Here is a 22528-nt window from a genome sequence, read left to right as displayed (position 1 = left end):
GAGTGAGATAATCAAATTTGCAGATGACACAAAATTGTTCAGAGTAGTTAAATCACAAGCAGATTGTGATAAATTGCAGGAAGACCTTGTGAGACTGGAAAATTGGGCATCCAGATGGCAGATGAAATTTAATGTGGATAAGTGCAAGGTGATGCATATAGGGAAAAATAACCCATGCTATAATTACACAATGTTGGGTTCCATATTAGGTGCTACAACCCAAGAAAGAGATCTAGGTGTCATAGTGGATAACACATTGAAATCGTCAGTGCAGTGTGCTGTGGCAGTCAAAAAAGCAAACAGAATGTTGGGAATTATTAGAAAAGGAATGATGAATAAAACAGAAAATGTCATAATGCCTCTGTATCGCTCCATGGTGAGACCGCACCTTGAATACTGTGTACAATTCTGGTCGCCGCATCTCAAAAAAGATATAATTGCGATGGAGAAGGTACAGAGAAGGGCTACCAAAATGATAAGGGGAATGGAACAACTCCCCTATGAGGAAAGACTAGAGGTTAGGACTTTTCAGCTTGGAGAAGAGAGACGACTGAGGGGGGATATGGTAGAGGTGTTTAAAATCATGAGAGGTCTAGAACGGGTAGATGTGAATCGGTCATTTACTCTTTCGGATAGTAGAAAGACTAGGGGGCACTCCATGAAGTTAGCATGGGGCACATTTAAAACTAATCGGAGAAAGTTCTTTTTTACTCAACGCACAATTAAACTCTGGAATTTGTTGCCAGAGAATGTGGTTCGTGCAGTTAGTATAGCTGTGTTTAAAAAAGGATTGGATAAGTTCTTGGAGGAGAAGTCCATTACCTGCTATTAAGTTCACTTAGAGAATAGCCACTGCCATTAGCAATGGTTACATGGAATAGACTTAGTTTTTGGGTACTTGCCAGGTTCTTATGGCCTGGATTGGCCACTGTTGGAAACAGGATGCTGGGCTTGATGGACCCTTGGTCTGACCCAGTATGGCATTTACTTATGTTCTTATGTTCTTATGTTCTAGATCTCTTTCTTGGGTTGTAGCACCTAATATGGAACCTAACATTGTGTAACTATAGCATGGGTTACTTTTCCCTATATGCATCACCTTGCACTTATCCACATTAAATTTCATCTGCCATTTTGATGCCAATTTTCCAGTCTCAGAAGGTCTTCCTGCAATTTATCACAATCTGCTTGTGATTTAACTACTCTGAACAATTTTGTGTCATCTGCAAATTTGATTATCTCACTCGTATTTCTTTCCAGATCATTTATAAATATATTGAAAAGTAAGGGTCCCAATACAGATCCCTGAGGCACTCCACTGCCCACTCCCTTCCACTGAGAAAATTGTCCATTTAATCCTACTCTCTGTTTCCTGTCTTTTAGCCAGTTTGCAATTCACGAAAGGACATCGCCACCTATCCCATGACTTTTTACTTTTCCTAGAAGCCTCTCATGAGGAACTTTGTCAAATGCCTTCTGAAAATCCAAGTATACTATATCTACCGGTTCACCTTTATCCACATGTTTATTAACAGTAATTGCCACTTTACTCCGCGCTCGGAAGTTTATTTTATTTATTTATTTAACAGTTTTTTATACCGACCTTCATAGTAAATTACCATATCGGATCGGTTTACAGATTAACAAAAGGGAAAAACAACAAGAGTAACAAATCCACGTAAACGAAAGATAACAATAAGTAGGAATAAGTCAAAAATTACAATCAACAAGGGGAGAGAACTTGGAAGCTTGCAACAAGCTGGAAGGAAGATAGGCCGGTAAAAGAAATTTTACCATAGAAAGTACAAGTTCTCTATGTCCCTAGCATATGTGCGGGTCTGGGGAGAGTATTTGAGGCCTGGTGTGAGGAATGCAGTGTCCCCCCTCGGGCGGTCAAAAAAACACTAATTCTGGAATTTTTTACAAGACAGCTTGCATAAAAGGTAACACTTATCTCCTTGAAGTTCCAGGTAGCAGCTGTCTCCAGTTTCAGGGGCAAGGTGAACGGAACCCGCCTGTCGCCTCATCTGGACGTGGCCCATTTTCTGAAATGGGTGAAGTACCTCCGGCCACCTCTATGGTGGCCAGTTCCCTTATGGAATCCTAATCTAGTATTGGAATTTTTGACAGGGCTCTCCTTTTGGCTGCTGCTGCGCAGTCTTTCCTTGCATTTATTAACCTTGAAAACTGTGTCCCTGGTGGCTATATGCTCGGCACATCACATCTCTGAACTGCAGGCATTGTTGTTTCGGGAACCATTCCTCCGGCTGACTCCAGGAACATTACAGCTTCATACCGTTCCATCCTTCTTGCCCAAGGTAGTCTCGGAGTTTCATTTGAGTCCGTCCATTTCGATGCCATCCCTAGATAAGCACAAGAACGTGGAAGAATTCCACCTCTTCTATCATTTGAATGTCAGTAGACTTTTGTTGCGGTATCTGGAAATTTCAGAAAAGGTCCAAATGATGGACTGTCTGTTTGCCCTTCACGGTAGAAGGAAGCAGGGTGAACCAGCTTCGCGGGCTACCATAGCTCGCTGGATTTCGCAGGAGCCTATGTGGAAGCAGGAAATCCATTATAGGCTAAAGCTCTGGTGGCTTCATCATCTGTTTAATAAAAGAACTAATGTGTGTCTGTCTCTATACTCAAGCCTAGCCGGTTGTCCCTCTCTGGATATCCTCCCGAGGGCGTGGTCATCTGCCACCGGCCCAGAGATCCAACCACAACTATATCAATGACTACTAACTCCTCCTTCTTTGGAGTCAATCATAATAATTCATTACAGATTTCTAACTCCTCCCCTTTCAGGAGCCCGCAACACAGATTCACAACACTAGATCAGGGCATCTATATTCTTACTGGAGTTCATGGTTTATGATTGAGTACGGTTACGGTTATACATTTTTAATCATATTTTTAATCACATTTTTTCATTAGTCTGTCCACAGTGGCTTTTGAAGAGAATACTGAAGGGCTGAAGTCATTGCAGAGGTGTATCTAGGGTGACATCAGCTTTGAAATCTGTCTCCATCTGCTGGCAGGGGTCATAACCCATTGGCCCTGAGTCCATCTGTCTACACTAAAGAAAATGAAATTACCAGGTAAGAAATTTCTCCATTAAACCTTTCCCCAAGATTTGGTTTATAGCAGCCGCGCAAAATTAGGTGCTAATGAAAAAATGTAGTCCATCACGAAGAATTCTTAATTCCACAGCTTGTGCTCAGTCAAATTGCATTGGAACTCTCCCCCATACACTTTCATGTTCGTTTAAACTTTCAGATCCACTAGTGTTTTGTATAAATCATGTGACCTGGTCCATGGATTTGCGCTGGAGAGATTTTCAATGCAGAGTAATTCTGCATTGATATACGCAATATCTCTTCTGGATGCCCCTTGAAAAACACTCCTTAGTGTTACCAAGGGTAAGGACACAGCAAAGGTGAATTCCTGCCATAGCTTCACAGGGTAGGCTCACACCGAGCAAATGAAGTCAAAAGAACTAAAGTAAAGTAACGTCACAGTACAATGCAGGTGAAAAAACAGAACACACTGGACAACTTACTCCAGTTGGCCATCTTTAAGATTCAACCAAAGAAAATCAACTGATCTGTACAATAATGTGCCCAGCACCATTATCCATACAGCCATCCCAATTTGCCAAAATGCACTGCTGTAAATCAAGGAGAGAGAATTTCCCGGACTGCCTCAGGCATAGCAAAAGTGAGCGCCTTCCAGACCTTTAGTGTAGCCGGGAACAACATCACAAATTTTATATTTTTGTTGATTAAATCGCTGCAGATGGAGAAAAAGGCCCTGCGCCGAGCAGATACCTAGGCCGAAAAATCTTGGAAGACCAAAATCTTCTGATCCTCATATTTGAGGTCTTTGAATCTCTTGTAGGCAGTTAAAATCTGCGATTTTTGGGCCAAGTTCAGGAACCGAGCTATCACGATTCTCAGTCGGGCATTCCCCCCCCCAACCTTAGGCCCAATTTTATGTGCCCGTTTAGTGATAAGGGAACCTTCCAAACCTGGCAGTTTCAGTGCTCTTGGGAGCCCGCCTTCTAGGAAGGAAAGTTCCACTTCTGGTATAGACTCGGAAAAGCCAAGAAAGCAAAGGTTGTACCTTCTGAACCTGCTTTCCAAGTCCTCCAATTTAGTTTCACTCACTGCCAGAGCCTTCTCCAACATGCTCACCTTCCTCGCGAGCATGTCATCTTCCACCAAGGAAATCCTTCCCTCAGTGACATCCATCCTATTTCTCCCATTGTATCTTTTAACTCCGATTGCTGCAACCACCGCTTGTGAGAGCATGTCGGCCATTTTGACTTCTGCCGACTTGCCTTTTTCCTTCTCCCTTTTAGATATTTCGGTGGATATCTCTGCGTTGTCACTTTTTACTCCCACAGTAGGCACGCATAAGTAAACTTATGGGAAGTCTATATAAACCCTTGTAAAGCAAATTCTAAGCACAATAAAGTTCAAAATCAGGGAGGGGAGGGGTGGCACCCGGAGCTCTAGTGAAAACACTCCTCCAAGCTCACTGCATCACGTGATCTCCTATACTATTTTCTTTTTAATTTTTAATCATAATTCCTCCTGAAGAGGTACCTTGCGTGGACCCATGGTATAGGGCATGCTGAGCATGCTCAGTGTGTCTAGTCAAAGTTCTAGAAACGTTGACATAAGTTTTCTGCATCAGGCTCCATCTGATGATGTCAGCCATGTGTGAGGACTAACATCCTGCTGTCCTCGGAGAACATCTGTTATAGGTAAGCAACTCTGCTATTTGTTGTTTTCTGTCAACAGAATTTTAGAAAGTAGTGAAATATATTGAAAGAGGATGCTGTGATAATTTTTTTTTCAGCCATGGTTCAGAAAAACTTACGCTATGGGACAAAGCGTGAGATTTGCAGACGGCCAAAATTCGTATCAGCAGAGGATGTAGAAAAGAAGAAAACCAGGTAAAATGTCAGTCTTTTTTTTTTTTTTTTTAACTACAGCATATCTTTTTAAATATGATTAATTATCAGCAAAGATTGTTCAGGTGCAGTAGACTTCTCTAGATGGTCCCACTATGTAGGGGAAGTATTGTGTGTTATATTAAAACAGAAAGGCATTTATTTAAAATGATTGAATCAAGACTTGTTAAATAGGATTCGGTATTCTAGTGACAAGAGAAACAGAGTTCTGTAAAGGTCTAACCCATCAGGAATACTGACTTTGAAGCATGTTACTGGAATTGGGGATTTCTTTAATTCTGAGCTATTAGATGCATGTAAAAAATTGATAATGAATAGAATCTGGGCCTTATTCGAAAAGGACTTTCCCCATTCTATGCCTATTATTATGTCCTTGGTATAGAAATAAAATATATATAGGAGACAAACCTAAGACATGCTATTGTGACTGCTCTAGGAGCATACTAAGGGGTAGATTTTCAGACGAGCGCGAACAGCCTACTTTTGTTTGCGCTCCAGGCGCAAACAAAAGTACGCTGGATTTTAGTAGATACGCGCGTAGTCGCGCATATCGGCTAAAATCCTGGATCGGCGCGCGCAAGGCTATCGATTTCGTATAGCCTGCACGCGCCGAGCCGCGCAGCCTACCCCCGTTCCCTCCTAGGCCGCTCCGAAATCGGAGCGGCCTAGAAGGGAACTTTCCTTTGCCCTCCCCTCACCTTCCCCTCCCTTCCCCTACCTAACCCACCCGCCCGGCCCTGTCTAAACCCCCATCCTACCTTTGTCGGGGGATTTACGCCTCCCGGAGGGAGGCGTAAATCCCCGCGCGCCAGCGGGCCTCCTGCGCGCCGGGCCGCGACCTGGGGGCGGGTACGGAGGGCGCGGCCACGCCCCCGGGCCGTAGCCATGCCCCCGTACCCGCCCCCAAACGCTGCCGACACGCCCCCGAAACGCCGCGACGACCGGGCCCGCCCCTCGACACGCCCCATCGGAGAACCCCGGGACTTACGCGAGTCCCGGGGCTCTGCGCGCGCCGGGAGGCCTATGTAAAATAGGCTTCCCGGCGCGCAGGGCCCTGCTCGCGTAAATCCGCCCGGTTTTGGGCGGATTTACGCGAGCAGGGCTCTGAAAATCCGCCCCTTAATATACAAAAGCTGGCATAACCACATTCTGCCATAATTTGCAGTGCCAGCCTTCTGTTTTTTTTTTATTATTACAGTTGTATTGGATATAACTGCTCTGAGCCCCTCTACAACCACTATTGCATGTCCTTACATTAAAAGAATGGCATTACCATGCAGTGCCTCCTCTGTGATTCAAAATGGAGACTTTCTCTCCCAGAGCCAAACGATAACACGTTGCAGTCATAACTGGAATAAAAATGCCTTCAAATTGCTTCTTTATGACTTTGGGTTATTATTTTCCCAAACCTTGATATTAGAGACACTAATAGACTTATTGTCTGACTTGAATTAAAATAATCATAACAGGAAATTGCTCTACGGAGGGTGACTAAGATAACGAGTTACTTTTCTGTGATATGATTGAGGTACTGTTGGCTGCTTGCAATCAGAATATGATTAGCAGTAGTGACTACGAGGGCAATAGTCCATGGTTTGGACTTTGATAAACTTGTTACCAAGTAGCAGCTTTCAAACATTGGGGTGGGTTGGTGTGAGAGAATGTTTATTGAATTTAATGTAAGGGGCACCGCTGTTATAAAAAGGGACCAGGGAGCCACGTCTCCCAATGGTGTACCCTTTGTAGCATAAACATTCAGGTCTTGCAGGTTTGACATCATTGTACTCTTAACTGTTCAGTTACATCAACTGTGATAGCCTGTAGTGGATTGAAAAACAGAAAAATAGCAGATCAAGAGCTGGCAAGGGTTGATAGGATTGAATTTGTGGATTTAGTGATTGTTTTGATACTGCTATAAATTGGGATATTTCTGTGTTTTATATTATAAATTGTGCACCAAAAGGGAATGACTGGTTTGCAGTGGTAGGAAGAGAAAGGAGAGAGGGTTTTTTTTTTAAATATCAACTTGCCTGTTTCATGGCTCTTATTTCAATGTTTTCTTTCTTTTTTTCTTGTTTTAATATATTTTATTCCTTTTGCTTTATCCATTGTTATGTCTTTCCTTATTTTTCTGCCAGACCAGTCCTGACAAATGGGTTTCTCACTCTCATAATAATATAAGACTTGCTTTACTGGATCAGACCAAGGGTCTGTTGGAAACAGTGGCCAAGCCAGGTCACAACTACCTGGCAGGATCCCAAGGGTAGATACATTCCAAGCTGCTTATCCCAAGAATAAGCAATGGATTTCTGCAACTCTCCCTTAATAACTGTCAATGAACTTTTCGTCCAGGAACTTGTCCAAACCATTTTTAAATGTAGTTATATTAATAGCTTTCAGTACATCCTCTGGCAATGAATTACAGACCTTAATTATGTGTTGAGTAAAAAAATATTTTCTCTTATTAGTTTTAAATGTATTACCCAGTAATTTCATTGTGTGTTCCCTGGTCTTTGTACTTTTCGAAAGAATAAACTGATTAACAGTTACTTATTCCATTCCTCTCATTATTTTATAGATCTCTATCATATCTCCCCTCAGCCGTCTCTTCATCAAGCTAAAGAGACCTAACCTCTTTAGCCTTTCTTCATAGGGTATCTTGCCATTTTCGGTAAAAAGTAAGGTTATTTCAAATTTAATACGGAGACACTGGTCAGCGTTATCTTTGGACCGTTTTTTCCACTCTACCCTCCGTTTCACATACCGGAGAGGTAAGAATTTGAAAGACATGTTGGTTCATACGGTATCTAACCCTATCACTTTTTCCAACGTAAGTGGCCATAAGCTTCCTGCCTCATCAAGTTGATGCTCTCCTTCCAGGTGACCTTTCTCCTTCAAAGCAGCACAGGGGCTACCAGATTGGAGGTGGGACTTCTCTACTATGTCTCTGAAGGTCTCCTCTGTATACTTCTCTGTCTCCCTTAGCTCCTCCAGGTCTGCCACTCTAGCCTTCAGAGATGGGACTCACTCTCTGTGGGCTTGGAGTTCTTTGTATGTAGCGCACACATATGACCTCGCCAGCTGAGAGATAATCATACATGTGGTATTCAGTACAAAAGACTGGAAAGCCTCCCTCTTGCTGCTGGACTATTTCCTGCATCATAATTTTTTTTTATTTGTTATCGATTTGAAATTCTAAGGGAGCAGGGATGTAAAGTTAACCTAAACTGCTTTTAGTTTATGGATTTATTTTACAAGTGTCTGGTAATGATCCTCAAAATGCTACAATTAATCTACCTATATCTTCCTAGTTACCCAACTTATTAACTCCTTGTTTTGAATTATGTACAAAATCTGCAACAAATTACTCCTACCAAACACAATTACCCTGTAAAATCAAAACATATAAAAACAGAACTTTTCTGATGTGATATATCCTTATGTAGTTTGGGATAACTGGAGAGGCTTCCAGTAGTACTCCGACTCCAGCAGACAGTAGAGGATGGCCTGGGATAGCAGGAGGAAGAAGAACCCTAGGTCAAAGGCCTGCAAGGGCTGACAGAACTGAGCCAAAAAAGGGGGGTGTCTTTAGGATGACATCCAGCAATGGCTATTCTTTATTTAAAAAAAAAAAAAAAAAGTCAGTTCCCTTTGGGCCTGGTCACAGATGTCAGCCCCAAGAGGAACATAAAGCTTAAAAAAAAAAAGAGATGGAGAGAGGGGGAAAGCCTAGGCAGAGCATTGTTCCCTGCTGTGGACAGTTCCATTCTTGGAGTCCCCTTCCTTGCATAGTCTGGTGACAGAGAGGGGAAGAAAGAACCTGCTATGTAGGAGCTGGTGAGAAAGTGCCATCTCAGGTTCCTTCTACAGTCGTGAGCAAGGGAGACCATTCCCCTCCACCCAGCTATATAAGATAATCAGGGCAGAATGGGATATCCCTCATTTCTCCCTCAGGAATAAGGAACACTTAGCCTCATATCTACCTGATTCAGCAAGTGGAGGTAGACCATTTGTTCTGTATTCCAAAGGTGGACCCTCCAGTGATCATGGCTACACAGAGGACGATGATCCTGGTAGAAAGGTGTGCAGCCCGGAAGGGACCCTCAGGATAGAAAGATTGAATCACTCTTGAAAAAATTGTTTGAGATAGCCAGTCTGTCCCTCTAGGCAGTGATCTGTGGGGGCTATGTGGCTAGAGCTTTGGTCCAGTGTGCTCAGCAAGGCCAGCTGGAGGCGGAAGAATCCCAAGATTCCCTGCTTGGGGAAGGGGCTAGGTTCAAGTCAGGGAACAGCCTTCTTGGCGGATACCTCCTAGGACCTAGTTCGAACTTCAGCCAAGCAGATAACCTTTTGACTGATACAGCCATGGCTATTGTGGGCTGAGGAATTGAGCAGCAGACTTAGCTTCAAAAATCTGCCTGAGTAGGCTATCTTTTAAAGGGATGGAGGGCTGTTGTTTGGGGAAGAGCTGGAAAAAATGATGAAGGACCTGGGGGAGTTTAGGCCGCAGAGGCTGCTAGAAGATGGGGCAGGGGTCATCAAGAGGGTTCTGTGCTCATTTCAAGGAATTTAGAAAGTACAGACCAGGTAGGTATGGCACCCTCCAAAAAGCAAGATGGCAGGCATCAGCTCAGCTACTTGGGGGCAGCCAAAGAGGAGGCTGGGAAGGAAGTATCCGGGGTCCCATGGGGAACAGAAGCTCAAAATGAGGTTACCAGGGTCCATACCTCAACTGCACTAGCAGAAAACCAAAAGATTGCCACCATCGTCATCCCCCTGGTTCTCACCAAGGATTACTATCTTGTTAAAGACTTCTTGATTGTTTTGGCCCTTGATTTTTGTGCTGCTGGCAGTATTCAGAGACTTGGAGATATCCTTTGATTCCTTGTTTTGCTCTCTCTTCCCATGGCTTAGGGGACCAGATTCTTCACAAGAAGGATTCAAATCCATTCCACTGTACTGGGACAAGTCGCTGTTAACCGAGGTGGGATATGAGGTACGGAGCTGAGCGTTCTCTGCTGCTTTGTAATGGCCACACTTCTCTCTGCTGTTTCTCAGCACAGTGATGACTCTGGACAGCACGTGTGGGTACTCTTGGTCTAGAAGTGCAGCATCTCAAACATATGCCAGCTGCAGTCTCCCTCTCACCTCTCAAAAACTTTAATGGAGGGCTTCCCAAAACTGTCCTGGAGAGCCCTCAGCCAGTCGGGCTTTCAGGATAGCCACAGTTAGTATCCAGAGAAATATCTTCATATATTGGAGAACCCCTTAAGGAGAACCCATAGTAAGGGCAAAGAGCCGACGGCTCTTTGCCCTTACTATGTCACAGGGGCTCCGCTGCCATTGGTCGACCCCAGTGACATAGTAAGGGCAAAGGGCCGTCGGCGCTATTTTGATTACTGGCAGCCGACGGCCCTTTGCCCTTACTATGTCACAGGGGCTCCGCTGCCATTGGTCGACCCCAGTGACATAGTAAGGGCAAAGGGCCGTCGGCGCTATTTTGATTGCTGGCAGCCGACGGCCCAAGTCCAGGAGATCGCTCCTGGACCCCCGCTGGACCACCAGGGACTTTTGGCAGGTCTTGGGGGGGGGGGGTCAGGAGGGTGGGGGGTTGTAGTAAATTAATTTGGCAGGTCTGGGGGGGTCAGGAGGGTGGGGGGTTTTGTTAGATTTTTATTTTTTTTTATATTCGCGCCATAAGACGCAGACATTCCCCCCCCCCCCCCCCACACACACTTTTGGGGGAAAAAAGTGCATCTTATGGAGCGAAAAATACGGTAATTATTTGCCCTATAAGACAACCCCCGGCGTATAAGACGACCCCCGACGTTTGAGAAGATTTTCAGGGGTTAAAAACTCGTCTTATACGCCGGAAAATACGGTAATTTAATTTGTGTTGAAATTTTAAATAGTACTTCAAAACAGTGATTTAATCTGGGTTGGAACTGGATGGGCTAAGGGATCTTTTCCTGCCACTCTCTACTATGTTACTGTGCCAAGCCCTTTTACGTTCCTCTTCCTCCATGGTACGTCTGCAGGGACATACAGTTCGAAGCAACATAATTGGCTCGCCCTGCTGAAAGCCAAAAAGACTCATGTGGAATTAATATTTAAATGAAGGCAAATTGTAATGAGCTTGCATCATATCATTTTGATTCACACTTGGACTTGGTCTAGCTTAAGAATTAGGACCAGAACGATGGCATTCTGTGATTTCACTGAAACTTGTTTAACATTGTGTCTGACCATTTTTCTTCTTATAGTAGGTAAACTGCAGACTTTGTGTTCTGTGGGTCCTTATTAAAGAGCTCTTTATGATTTACTGTAATGTCTTATAGTTGGTCCAACTGCCTAGCTCTTCCGAGGAATATAAGAAGGTCCAGGCTCTGTTTCATCGCACTCTGCCTACATATGTTATTCAGAGTATTCAGAGGATCCAGAATCTGGCTCTTTGGGAAGTATATCAGTGGTAAGTAGGAAGATATTCTTTGTATTCATTCTTCTGAATTCTGTTGTTAAATCAACATTGCAGACTAGGGCTGTACAATATAGTTGTTCCAAGTAATCTACTTGACCAAAGTGATCCTTTGCTCATCCTTCAAAGAAGAAAATATCTAGTTGAGTACTGCTCTGTCATTTTTGTGTTCTGGGTCCTTCACTTCTGGTAACCTCCAGGCTTCTTCCACTGGAGCTTGTTGGAAAGGTGTTCATGGATGGAAGCTTTCTGATGAGTCGGCATTGATTCCTAGGCACTTGGGAGATATAGGAAGCATTTCAATGGAGCCATTTTTTTTTAAATTTTTATAACTTTTTGTTTTCATACATTTTAGACCAACAAAACAAGAAAAAGTGGTACCATTTCAACACACAAAGAATTGCACCCAGTCTTATACAACAGCTTTGATCTTGCTATACAGTTTGACCTCTTCCCCTTACAATACCCCATAAAAGCAGAGAATACCATTAAATAACAATCATTGTCCACCCGCCTATCCCACTTCCCTCTTTATTCAGGTATTCAAATCTTCCCTTCTCCAAATTCAATAAGTATACCAGTCCTTCTCATACATGTCCAACAGGTTCCGGAGAATATAGGTAATGTTCTCCATTGTGGCAATTTCAGAAACCTTGGTTTGCCATCCACTGATGGTAGGAGTGCCTTTCCACACTTGAGCAATCGTCATCCTTGCAGCATGTAGCAGTTGTCCAACCAGATTTCTATGTGGCCTCATTGCCCATCTGTTGGACCAGATCCCCAAGAGATGTAGGTATGTATCCTACACCAGCTGAAGGCCACAAATACATGAAATACCTTCTGTTACTCCAGACCAAAATCCCATGTACCACCCTACACTCCCACCATCTATGTACATATGACCCAATGTGACCACACCCATGCCAGCAATTCTTACTGGAGTTACAGAACTTTGCAAAAAATACAAGCGATCTATACATTCTATGCAGCAGCTTATACATTAACTCAAGACTACTACATATTGTGATCTGCTTTGCTCATTTCCAGATAGACTTCCACATTTGTTGATCCAGTTCCACTTCCAGATCAGTATTCAACTGATGCACAAGTTTATCTGAGTACCCTTTTCACAAAACAGTGATATATGTACAGGATTGGCATCAAGTGACAAGCTCTTTTTCTACAGCACAGCACTCTCTCTATCCCTAAACTCTCTTCTAAGAATTCAGGCAAGTGCTGAACATGGGATAAATCCTTTTGCAATTGTAGATATGGTTATTTAGTGCTGGCTGGGAACTGAAATTCCTTCATTAAGTCAGTAAACATTTTGCTTCACCTCTCCTCCCACAATCGCTCTGTAAATCTCAGATCTTGAGATTCCCGTCTCTGTGTCCGGTGAGAGAGTACACTGAGAGACATGAGGATTGCATATCAAAGAGGTCATGTAAGAACAAGACATGTCTACTGGGTCTAATTGCTGTTATACTGCTCTCCACACCCGTAATGTATGTGCAATTATGGGATGACTACCAACCGCCTTCCTTAGTATGTTATAAGACCATGGTAGATGTAGCAAGGCCATCAAACTACACCCTCTGTCCACCCCTCTTCTAGGAGAGCCCACACCTGGGCCGTGTCTATCCCAAGCCAAACTTGGAGGCAGGTCAGCCTCCATGCCCAATAATACCACTGGATATTAGGAAGCCCCACCATAGCTTCATATTTAAATCTGGGCAGTTTTTCATGCCAGATAAAACTTGACACTAACCCCTCAACATCTGCAATATTGCCGTCGGTACATCACATGGCAAATGCAGAAATGGATATTTGTGGATATTTGGTGGCTGTAATCACCACCTTGCTCCGTGCACGGACGTTCTCAACGTCCCTGGCATACATGCAGATCTGGAGAATATTTGAGGCCTGATGCGAGGAATGCAGGGTGCCCCCTTGGATGACCAAGATTCCCATGATTCTGGAATTCCTACAGCACAGCCTAAACAGACCCTCAACTCCTTGAAGGTCCAGGTGGCAGCTCTCTCCTGTTTCAGAGATGAGGTGAACGGAGCCCACCTGTCGACACATCCGGACTTGGCCCGTTTCCTAAAAGGAGTTACGCACCTCCAACCACTCTTAAAGTGGCCGGTCCCCCTATGGAAACTCAATCTAGTATTGGACTTCTTAGCAGGGCCTTCCTTTCAACCACTGCATGCTCTATCTCTCTACATCTGTTAACGCTGAAGACTGTATTCTTGGTGATGATATGCTCGGCTCGTCACATCTCTGAACTACAGGCACTGTCATGTTGCGAGCCGTTCCTCCGGTTGACTCCAGGAATGTTGCAGCTTCGTACTGTCCCTTCCTTCTTGCCAAAGGTAGTCTCGGAGTTTCACCTGAACCAGTTCATTTCCTTACCATCCCTAAATAGACACAAGGACTTGAAAGATTACCACTTAAACAAAAGTACGCTGTTAGTACGGTATTTAGAACTTACAGAACCGGTGTACAAGTTGGACCGCTTATTTATTCACGGTGGAAGGAAACAAGGAGGAGCAGCTTCGCGATCTACCATAGCTTGCTGGATCAAGGAAGTGATCACAGGAGCTTATATAGAGGCAGGGAAGCCTTTACCCTTCAGGTTAAAGCTTGTTCCACTAGGGCCCAGGCAGTATCCTGGGCGGAAGCTAAGCTACAGTCTTCCGTTGACATCTGCCGAGCAGTGACATGGTCTTCCTTGCTCACCTTCTCCATGTTCTATCACCTGGATATCCAAGCCTGAGAAGATGCAGCCTTTGCAAGGGCTGTGCTAACCGGACCACGGGCATCCTCCCGCCGCGTTCATGAGTAGCTTTTCTACATCCCATTGGTCCTGAGTCCATCTGGCTACACACTAGGAAATGGAGAAATTACTTACCTGATAATTTTGTTTTCCTTAATATAGACAGATGGACTCAGCATCCTGCCCATGGCTGCCCATGAACAGTGCCGAGGAATCGCACAAGAATCTCAATCCCAAAGAGGTTACGGATAAGCCATCACCCTATCCCTAGATCTGGGCATCTGTAATATTGCTGGGATTCAATGCTTATGTTTGGTTGAGTACAGTTACGGTCACCAGTTTTAATCAAGTTTTTAATCTAGTTCTTAATCAAGTTATTAAATTGTGTTCAAGCTTTTAATAGTATATCCACAATGGCTTTCCTTTTCACAAAGGCCTTCCAAGACGAACTGCTCCTCTAATTTTACAGATATCTATGTTCTAAGTATTTATATAGATATTTAATATTACTTTCTATAGTTTACTATGGTTTGTATCTTTTTTCTTTTTTTTCTTTTCATTGATTTTTATCTTTTTTTTTTTTAGTTTTAGATTTTGAATCTATAATTTCTGTTACTCACTTTTAGCTTTAATGTATGTTTATTTTTAATGTATGTACATCGCATTGATATACCTATTTAAGAATTGAGATTTATCAAGCCTAATAAATAATAATAATAATAATAATAAAACGTTTATTTCAGTTTACATTTTTTCTTTATCTCGCCTGATGAAGCGAGGATATTCTGCAGTGGTAATTGCCAACTTACTCCCAGCTCAGAAGTTCTCTATGTCCCTAGCGTATGTGTGGGTCTGGAGAGTATTTGAGGTCTGGTGCAAGGAACACAGTGTCCCCCCTCGGGCAGTCAAAATCCCACTTATTCTGGAACTTTTGCAGGATGGCTTGAATAAAGGTTTGGCCCTTAACTCCTTGAAGGTGCAGGTAGATGCTGTCTTCTGTTTCAGGGGCAAGGTGAATGGAACCTCCCTATCAGCTCATCTGGACGTGACCCATTTTTTGAAAGGTGGGAAGCACCTTCGGCCACCCCCTACGGTGGCCGGTTCCCTTGTGGAATCTTAATCTAGTATTGGAATTTTTGACAGGGCCCTCCTTTCAGCCGTTGCACAGTCTTTCCTTGCATTTATTAACCTTGAAAATGGTGTTCCTGGTGGCTATATGCTCAGCACATCGCATCTCTGAACTGCAGGTATTGTCGTGTCGAGAACTGTTCCTCCAGATGACACCAGGAGGCATTACAGCTCTGTACCATTCCATCCTTCTTGCCCAAGGTAGTCTCGAAGTTTCATTTGACTTGGTCCATTTTGTTGCCATTCCTAGATAAGCACAAGGATATGGAGGAATACCACTTCCTCCATCATTTGAATGTCAGTAGACTTTTGGTGCGGTATCTAAATAGTAACTAAGAGCACAAACTTAAGTAACCTCATTCAAGTAAAAAAGTCGAATAATACAAATATTTTAAATCTGAATAAATTAATAACATTGACATTCTTACTAGTTAATGCCCAATCGATAACTAAAAAATTCCCAATAGTGACCGACCTACTGTATGACATTAAACCAAGCTTTGTCGCAATCACTGAATCATGGTTAAAAAAATCAGACATTATCCTAAAGAACCAAATAGCACCCAGAAATTATGATGTATTTTCAATTTCCAGAACAAATAAACGAGGAGGCGGCCTAGTTCTAATTATTGAAAAAAATTCAAATGGAAACTGTTACCTATAACACCTCCTAGAAACCATGAGATTGCAGTGTTTAATACTGAATATATGCAAATATGCCTTATTTATTGCCCCCCCCCCCCCAGCCTGCTTGACCTAAACATCTCCCCACTAATCGAATACTTAACGGTAAACCTAAACACCTCCAAACCATCCATCGTGCTTGGGGATTTTAACCTTCACATGGACGTGTACCCATTAACAAATACGTGCCAGACACTAAATGATATAATGACAGCACTAGGATTCACATTAATTACAGATAGACCCACACACAAAGCAGGACACTCACTTGATCTGACATATATCAACCATAGCTTCCTTGAACACATGAACACTAAATATAAACAAATTCCATGGTCAGATCATTTTCTAGTTCAGTCTACAATTAAATGCCTAAAGCCAACAGAAATACGAAAAATGAACCAGTAGAGTTTGAACATCGCCCACCATATAACTCTGAAATATTGAAAAGCAAACTAGAAGAAACATAAATACACTTTGACCACAAAAACTGCGAAGCCGCAACAGCATGGCTGGAAACCACAAGTAAATTAGCAGATGATATAAACCCCACAAAAAGAATGCAAATACATAAGCCTAAACAACTAAACCCATGGTATAACAAGAAAATAAAAGAAGTAAAATGAAATCTGAGAAAAAAAGAAAAAGAGTGGAAAAAAGATAAAACAACAGATAGTTTGACTAAATTCAGAAAACAACTAGGGCCGGATTTTATAAATTAGCGCGAACAAGAGTACGCGGGATTTTAATAGATACGCCGTATCCATTAAAATCCGGGGTCGGCGCGCGCAAGGCTGCCCAAAATCGGCTACTGGAGAGCCTAGGATGGGTGGTCAACACACACAAAAGCTCCCTACAGCCCTCACAGTTGCTGGAATACCTAGGAGACTGATTCGACACCAAAGAGGACAAGGTCAGCCTGACCCCCACAAGGATTTCAAAATTGTGGAACCGGCTGCAAACCTTACTGGACGATCCTTGTCCCACAGCATGGGATTACCTGCAAGTCCTCGGGCTGATGGCATCCACACTGGAAGTAGTGCCATGGGCAAGAGTCCACATGAGACCCCTACAGCGCTCACGTCTATCACGGTGGAGCCCAAGGCCCCAGAACTACACCGTACGTCTATCACTCCCAGGCAGAGTTCGGACCCAGCTACGGTGATGGCTGCAGGCCAGCCACATGAGCCGGAGATCAAGACTATCCTTCCCAACCTGGACCCTACTCACCACAGATGCCAGTCTACGAGGATGGGGAGCACACTGCGAGGAGTAAACCGCCCAAGGGCAGTGGAACACAGAAGAGGAGGGATGGAACATCAACCGCCTAGAAGCACGGGCAGTCAGACTAGCCTGCCTGCGGTTCGCTCACAGACTTCGAAACAAAGCGGTCAGAGTAATGTCGGACAACGCCACGACAGTGGCCTACATCAACCGGCAGGGGGGGAGCCAACAGGTGTCCCTAGAAATAGACCCCCTGACGGTGTGGGCGGAAGCAAACCTCCAGGAGATATCCGCTGTTCACATCGCTGGGAAAGACAACATCACTGCAGACTTCCTCAGCAGGGAAAGTCTAGACCCAGGAGAATGGAGGCTGTCGTCCGCAGCCTTCAAGATGATAGTGAATTGGTGGGGGACACCGGACATGGACCTTCTGGCAACAGATCCAACGCCCAAGTATCCAGATACTTCAGCCGCAGGCGGGAACCACAGTCCCAAGGGATCGATGCCCTGGTACAGCCCTGGCCCCCGGGGACTCTACTATACGCCTTCCCGCCGTGGCCCCTACTGGGCGCAATCATTCACAAGATACAACTACGCAAGGGACTAGTTCTTCTGGTGGCTCCAGATTGGCCAAGAAGACCCTGGTATGCAGACATGAGAAGACTGTTGGCAGGGAACCCCCTACCCCTGCCTCCACACAGGGACCTGCTACAACAAGGTCCGATCCTCCACGAGGACCCAGCTCAATTCTCTCTTACGGTCTGGCCATTGAGAGGGCTCGCCTGAGAAAGAGCGGATACTTGGAGGCAGTAATCGACACTCTCCTCCGAGCACGCAAGTTCTCCACATCGCTAACGTACATAAGGATCTGGAGAGTATTTGAAGCCTGGTGCAAAGACCACAACATCAAGCTACGCTCATTTAAAGTTCCCATGATCCTGGAATTCTTACAGAACGGACTACAGAAGGGTCTGTCCCTCAACTCCATCAAGGTACAGGTGGCCGCATTGTCATGCTACGGCCCCAAGAGCGAGGGCGACAGCATAGCTTCTCACCCGGACGTGTCACGCTTCCTGAAAGGAGTCGAGCACATTCGCCCACCACTAAAGTGGCCGGTACCTCTGTGGAATCTCAATCTCGTTTTGGACTTCCTAGCAGGAACCGCCTTCAGACCCCTCCGAGGCCTGTCCCTCCACCTGTTAACCTTAAAGACGGTGTTTTTGCTGGCAGTGTGTTCAGCCCGCCGCATATCGGAACTACAAGCACTGTCCTGCCATTCCTGAGGCTCACCCCTTGGTCCATCCAACTACGCACGGTTCCCTCCTTCCTCCCCAAAGTAGTCTCACACTTCCACCTTAACCAGACCATCTCGCTACCAACAACGGATAGCTTGAAGAATTTGGAAGAAGCCCGTAGTCTGCGCCACCTCAACATTGGCAGACTCCTATCCAGATACCTGGAAATGTCCAAACCCGTATGAAAAACGGATCACCTTTTCGTCCTTCAGAGTGGAAAGAGACAAGGGGAAGCGGCCTCGCAGGCAACCATCGCCCGCTGGATCAAGGAAGTCATCAAGGCGGCCTACTTAGAAGCTGGCAAGCCACCACCTCTACAGGTCAAGGCCCATTCTACCAGAGCCCAGACAGTATCCTGGGCAGAAACTAGAATGCTGTGACCTGCCGAGATCTGCAGGGCGGCTACATGGTCCTCCATCCATACCTTCTCCAGATTCTACCGTCTGGACATTCAGGCTCGGGAGGACACGGCATTTGCAAGGGCAATACTAAGTGGGTCACGGGCAGCCTCCCACCCGGTTCGGGAGTAGCTTTTATACATCCCATTGGTCCTGAGTCCATCTGCTACACGCTAGGAAATGGAGAAATTACTTATCTGATAATTTCGTTTTCCTTAGTGTAGACAGATGGACGCAGCATCCCATCCTTGGCTGCCGTCACGCATGGTCCTTCAAATGATTCAAGGGTAAGCCATGTTTTCATTTACCTAGGGCATCCACCCTGCCGGGTGTCGATGCTTTCCGGTTGAGTACACTGGCGGTCTCCAGCTACAGTCAATCAACCAGTTCAAGTTAATCAAGTTAATCAGGTTTTAACGTTTAACCAAGTTATGAAGTTATTCAAGTTAACCAAATTATTAAGTTAATCAATCAGTCAGTCACACATATATCCACAATGCTTTTCGAGGAGAATACTGAAGAGCTGCACTTCCTGCAGGGGTATATGTACTAGGGGCTGACGTCAGATTGAAATCTGATCGGTCTCCAACTGCTAGCAGGAGTACACTATACCCATTGGTCCTGAGTCCATCTGTCTACACTAAGGAAAATGAAATTATCAGGTAAGTAATTTCTCCAATATACCATGCTACCAATGCTAGTAATAGCAGTGGCTATTTTCTAAGTCAGCTTGATTAATAGTTGGTAATACTTACTTGTGCACATACTTGAAATCACCAGTTCATCGATAGCTCTGCCAGTTCACCAGTCCTTCTCCATTTCACCTAGACCTAGCACTTCACTCTGAACCCCCACCAGTTCACCCAGACCTCTCACTCTAAAACTACAGACAAGTCTGATTTCACTTGCGCCAATCAATTAGCAAGTGTAAAAATGTATGAATAAAACAAAATAGAAACTTCTGTGCATACTTCTGAACCCTACCCTGGAAATCCCTTAGACCGTTCCTTTTTCCACCCAGTAAAATGTACACATTTTACTGGGTGGAAATAGCATATTCGCAGATCCATGCCATTTTTACGCACAAAACCCCTTTGAAAATTCATTCCAAAGTGAATATAAATGGACAGTAAAATGGTCCAGTAAAAAAAAATTGACAAAAACATGAATCTGATCATGCTCGATACCTATCATGCAGGATTATGAGAAAGTTGCTCCTTAATTGGTCATGTTGTCACCAAACCATATTGTGCCAAACACAAAGAGAATTTGATTGAAACTTTGTTCAATAAATGTGCCTGCTCTCCCTTATCCTACCAGTTTTGACTGTCTCTCATTTGTCACCATGCCTAACTGCCGATATATTTGATTCTAATGTATCAGTCAAGAGACTTTTTAAAGGGGGGTCTCAGTCTTAGGTCTTGTATGCCTTAAAAAAACATTGTCCTTTCTGTGTAACTGTTGGTGAATAGCATGTTCCATTGTTAGTTCCTGGTCTATGCTTACTCACCAGACCAGGGAATGGCTTCCCTGCTTCCTTGTGTGGCCATCACAGCTGCTGCTTTGCTAGAGGCTGGGTGGATTCTGGGGTTTAGGGTACTAACCTTGTGGGCAAGAACTCCAAACCTCAGAATCCACTCAGTCATTAGCAAAGTGGCAGTAGCTGTAGTGGCCACACTAGGAAGCAGGAAAGCCAAGTGCATGCTAAATTGAGCTTGTATGTTAGTTAAGACAAGGTAGTCACTGTGACAGGAGTGCATTTTGTATATGTATCCTAGCACATTCTATATAAATTAGAGAGCAATCAGGTAGAAGACAATGCAATTTAGGCCTACAAGGACTCTTGAATGTATCTCACAAATATATTCTAAAGATTAAAAAGTTACATTCTTGAGTCTAGCATTTGTCTTATAATTTTAGCAGGAGAGCAAACATGAAAATTAATTTTGGAGGGAAAGATGATAAGATGATTTGGTCAGCATGTCAAAAATGATGGCCCATATACTTTGATGGAGGAATTTAGACAGCAAAAATTATAATATTTCTTTTTCTTCCAGTAAACCAAACTCTTTTAGGATCATCCCTGTATTGTCACTGGACATACAGTCCTTTATAGAAGCCTTTTATCCTTAATCTTGATGAATGTTTTTTGTTGTAGGCAGAAAGAGCAAATGAAGAAGAGCAATAATGGGAAGGAGGTGGATGAAAGGCATTTATTTCATGGCACCAATGAAAAACTCATTGATGCCATCTGCCAACATAACTTTGACTGGAGGATCTGTGGGGCTCACGGTACTGCTTATGGAAAAGGTACTGGACCATTGACACACTTTTCTACCCTCATGTATGAATAGTTGAACTCAAAGAAATCTTATTTTTTCATAGTAAGTTTCCTCCTTGCTTTTTTGGGCTTCCAGCAGTAGGAGTGGAAGAGTGGCCTATTGGTTAGAGCAGCAGGCTGAGAATCAGAGAAACCAGGGTTCAAATTCCACTTCTCCCATTGACGTTCTTGTGACTTTGGTAAAAGTTAATTCACCCTCCATTGCCTCAGGTACAAACTTAGGGGACTCTGTTAGGTGTTTAATGCCATGTGATATTTTAAATCATGTGAGTTATCTTTCCCGGTTTCCACAAGTATGATAATGAGCCAATTAGCATGTAAATTATTCACTACTGGCCAAAATGATGTAAATTAAATAATACAGCCATGTTGTTTGATTTAAAGTTAGCTCCAATACTTGATGCTCTAGGGGCCATCTTCTTAAAGGGGGTCAATTGGCTCAAATACACTACCCCCCCCCCCCCCCAGTGTTGTCAAAACCCCAGGGATCTTTTGAGATGCCCCTCTCCCACTTCCCACCATTGCTCCTGGAAGTGGCCGAAGTAAAAAAAAAAAAATAATAATAGAATTTGCTCAAATTTCAGCCCCTGAATGCAGGCCCTGCTCCCTTCCCAAGCCCCCTCTCCTTTTTTTTTTTTTTTACAAATGCCCCCAAATTCGGGAATAAGGAGGTTGGGACAGGGGATCTCAATAGACCCTTGGGGTTTTGGCAGTTGAGGAGGGGGTTGTTTATTTGACCTAATTGGCCACTTTAATTAGATGGTACCTATAGAATCTGATTGTAATTCGCCTTGAAATGTCACGAATGGCCATGAACCACCATCATGTGGTGTTTGAGGGATCAGCTAAGCTGTAGAATTTTATCACGGAGGAAAATACTGTGGGGTTTACTAAGCTGTGGTACTCAGTATCGAAACTTAGTAAACCCCATGGTATTTTCCCCGGTGCTAAAATACTGCAGCTTAATAAATGGCCGCTTTAGACTGTAAGCCCTTTGGGGCTTGCATTATACCTGTAGTGTAAGCTCGGGTATGGAAAAAGCAAGCAATCAAATCTAAAATCTATATCCAATTTGTACTGGCCCCTATTGGGCTACTTAGTTACTATCCCAGGTTCCCCCCTCCCCCCACTTGTTGTTCCCTGACTCCCAACTCAGCTTGGCCCAGCCATCGCAATGATAGTCAACAAATTGTAGCTCCCTCCAGAATCTGGCTAATGTGGAT

At 44.0% G+C, this 22528-nt stretch overlaps 1 protein-coding gene across 1 annotated transcript in view; it reads left to right on the top strand.

Annotated features, from left to right (window-relative positions):
• LOC115090551 (protein mono-ADP-ribosyltransferase PARP12-like) overlaps nucleotides 1–22528 on the top strand; it is a 132415-nt gene that overhangs the window by 107189 nt on the left and 2698 nt on the right. The window contains exons 8-11 of the mRNA XM_029599784.1: nucleotides 4867–4963; nucleotides 9896–9977; nucleotides 11320–11450; nucleotides 21123–21274. Coding sequence (XP_029455644.1) covers nucleotides 4867–4963; nucleotides 9896–9977; nucleotides 11320–11450; nucleotides 21123–21274 — 462 coding nt within the window. The remainder of the gene's footprint in view (nucleotides 1–4866; nucleotides 4964–9895; nucleotides 9978–11319; nucleotides 11451–21122; nucleotides 21275–22528) is intronic.

The sequence above is a fragment of the Rhinatrema bivittatum genome, chromosome 4, assembly GCF_901001135.1.
Source record: "Rhinatrema bivittatum chromosome 4, aRhiBiv1.1, whole genome shotgun sequence".
Taxonomy (NCBI): Eukaryota; Metazoa; Chordata; class Amphibia; order Gymnophiona; family Rhinatrematidae; genus Rhinatrema; species Rhinatrema bivittatum.
The sequence above is the reverse complement of the archived record's forward strand: the minus strand, read 5'-3'. Positions and strand labels throughout refer to the sequence as shown.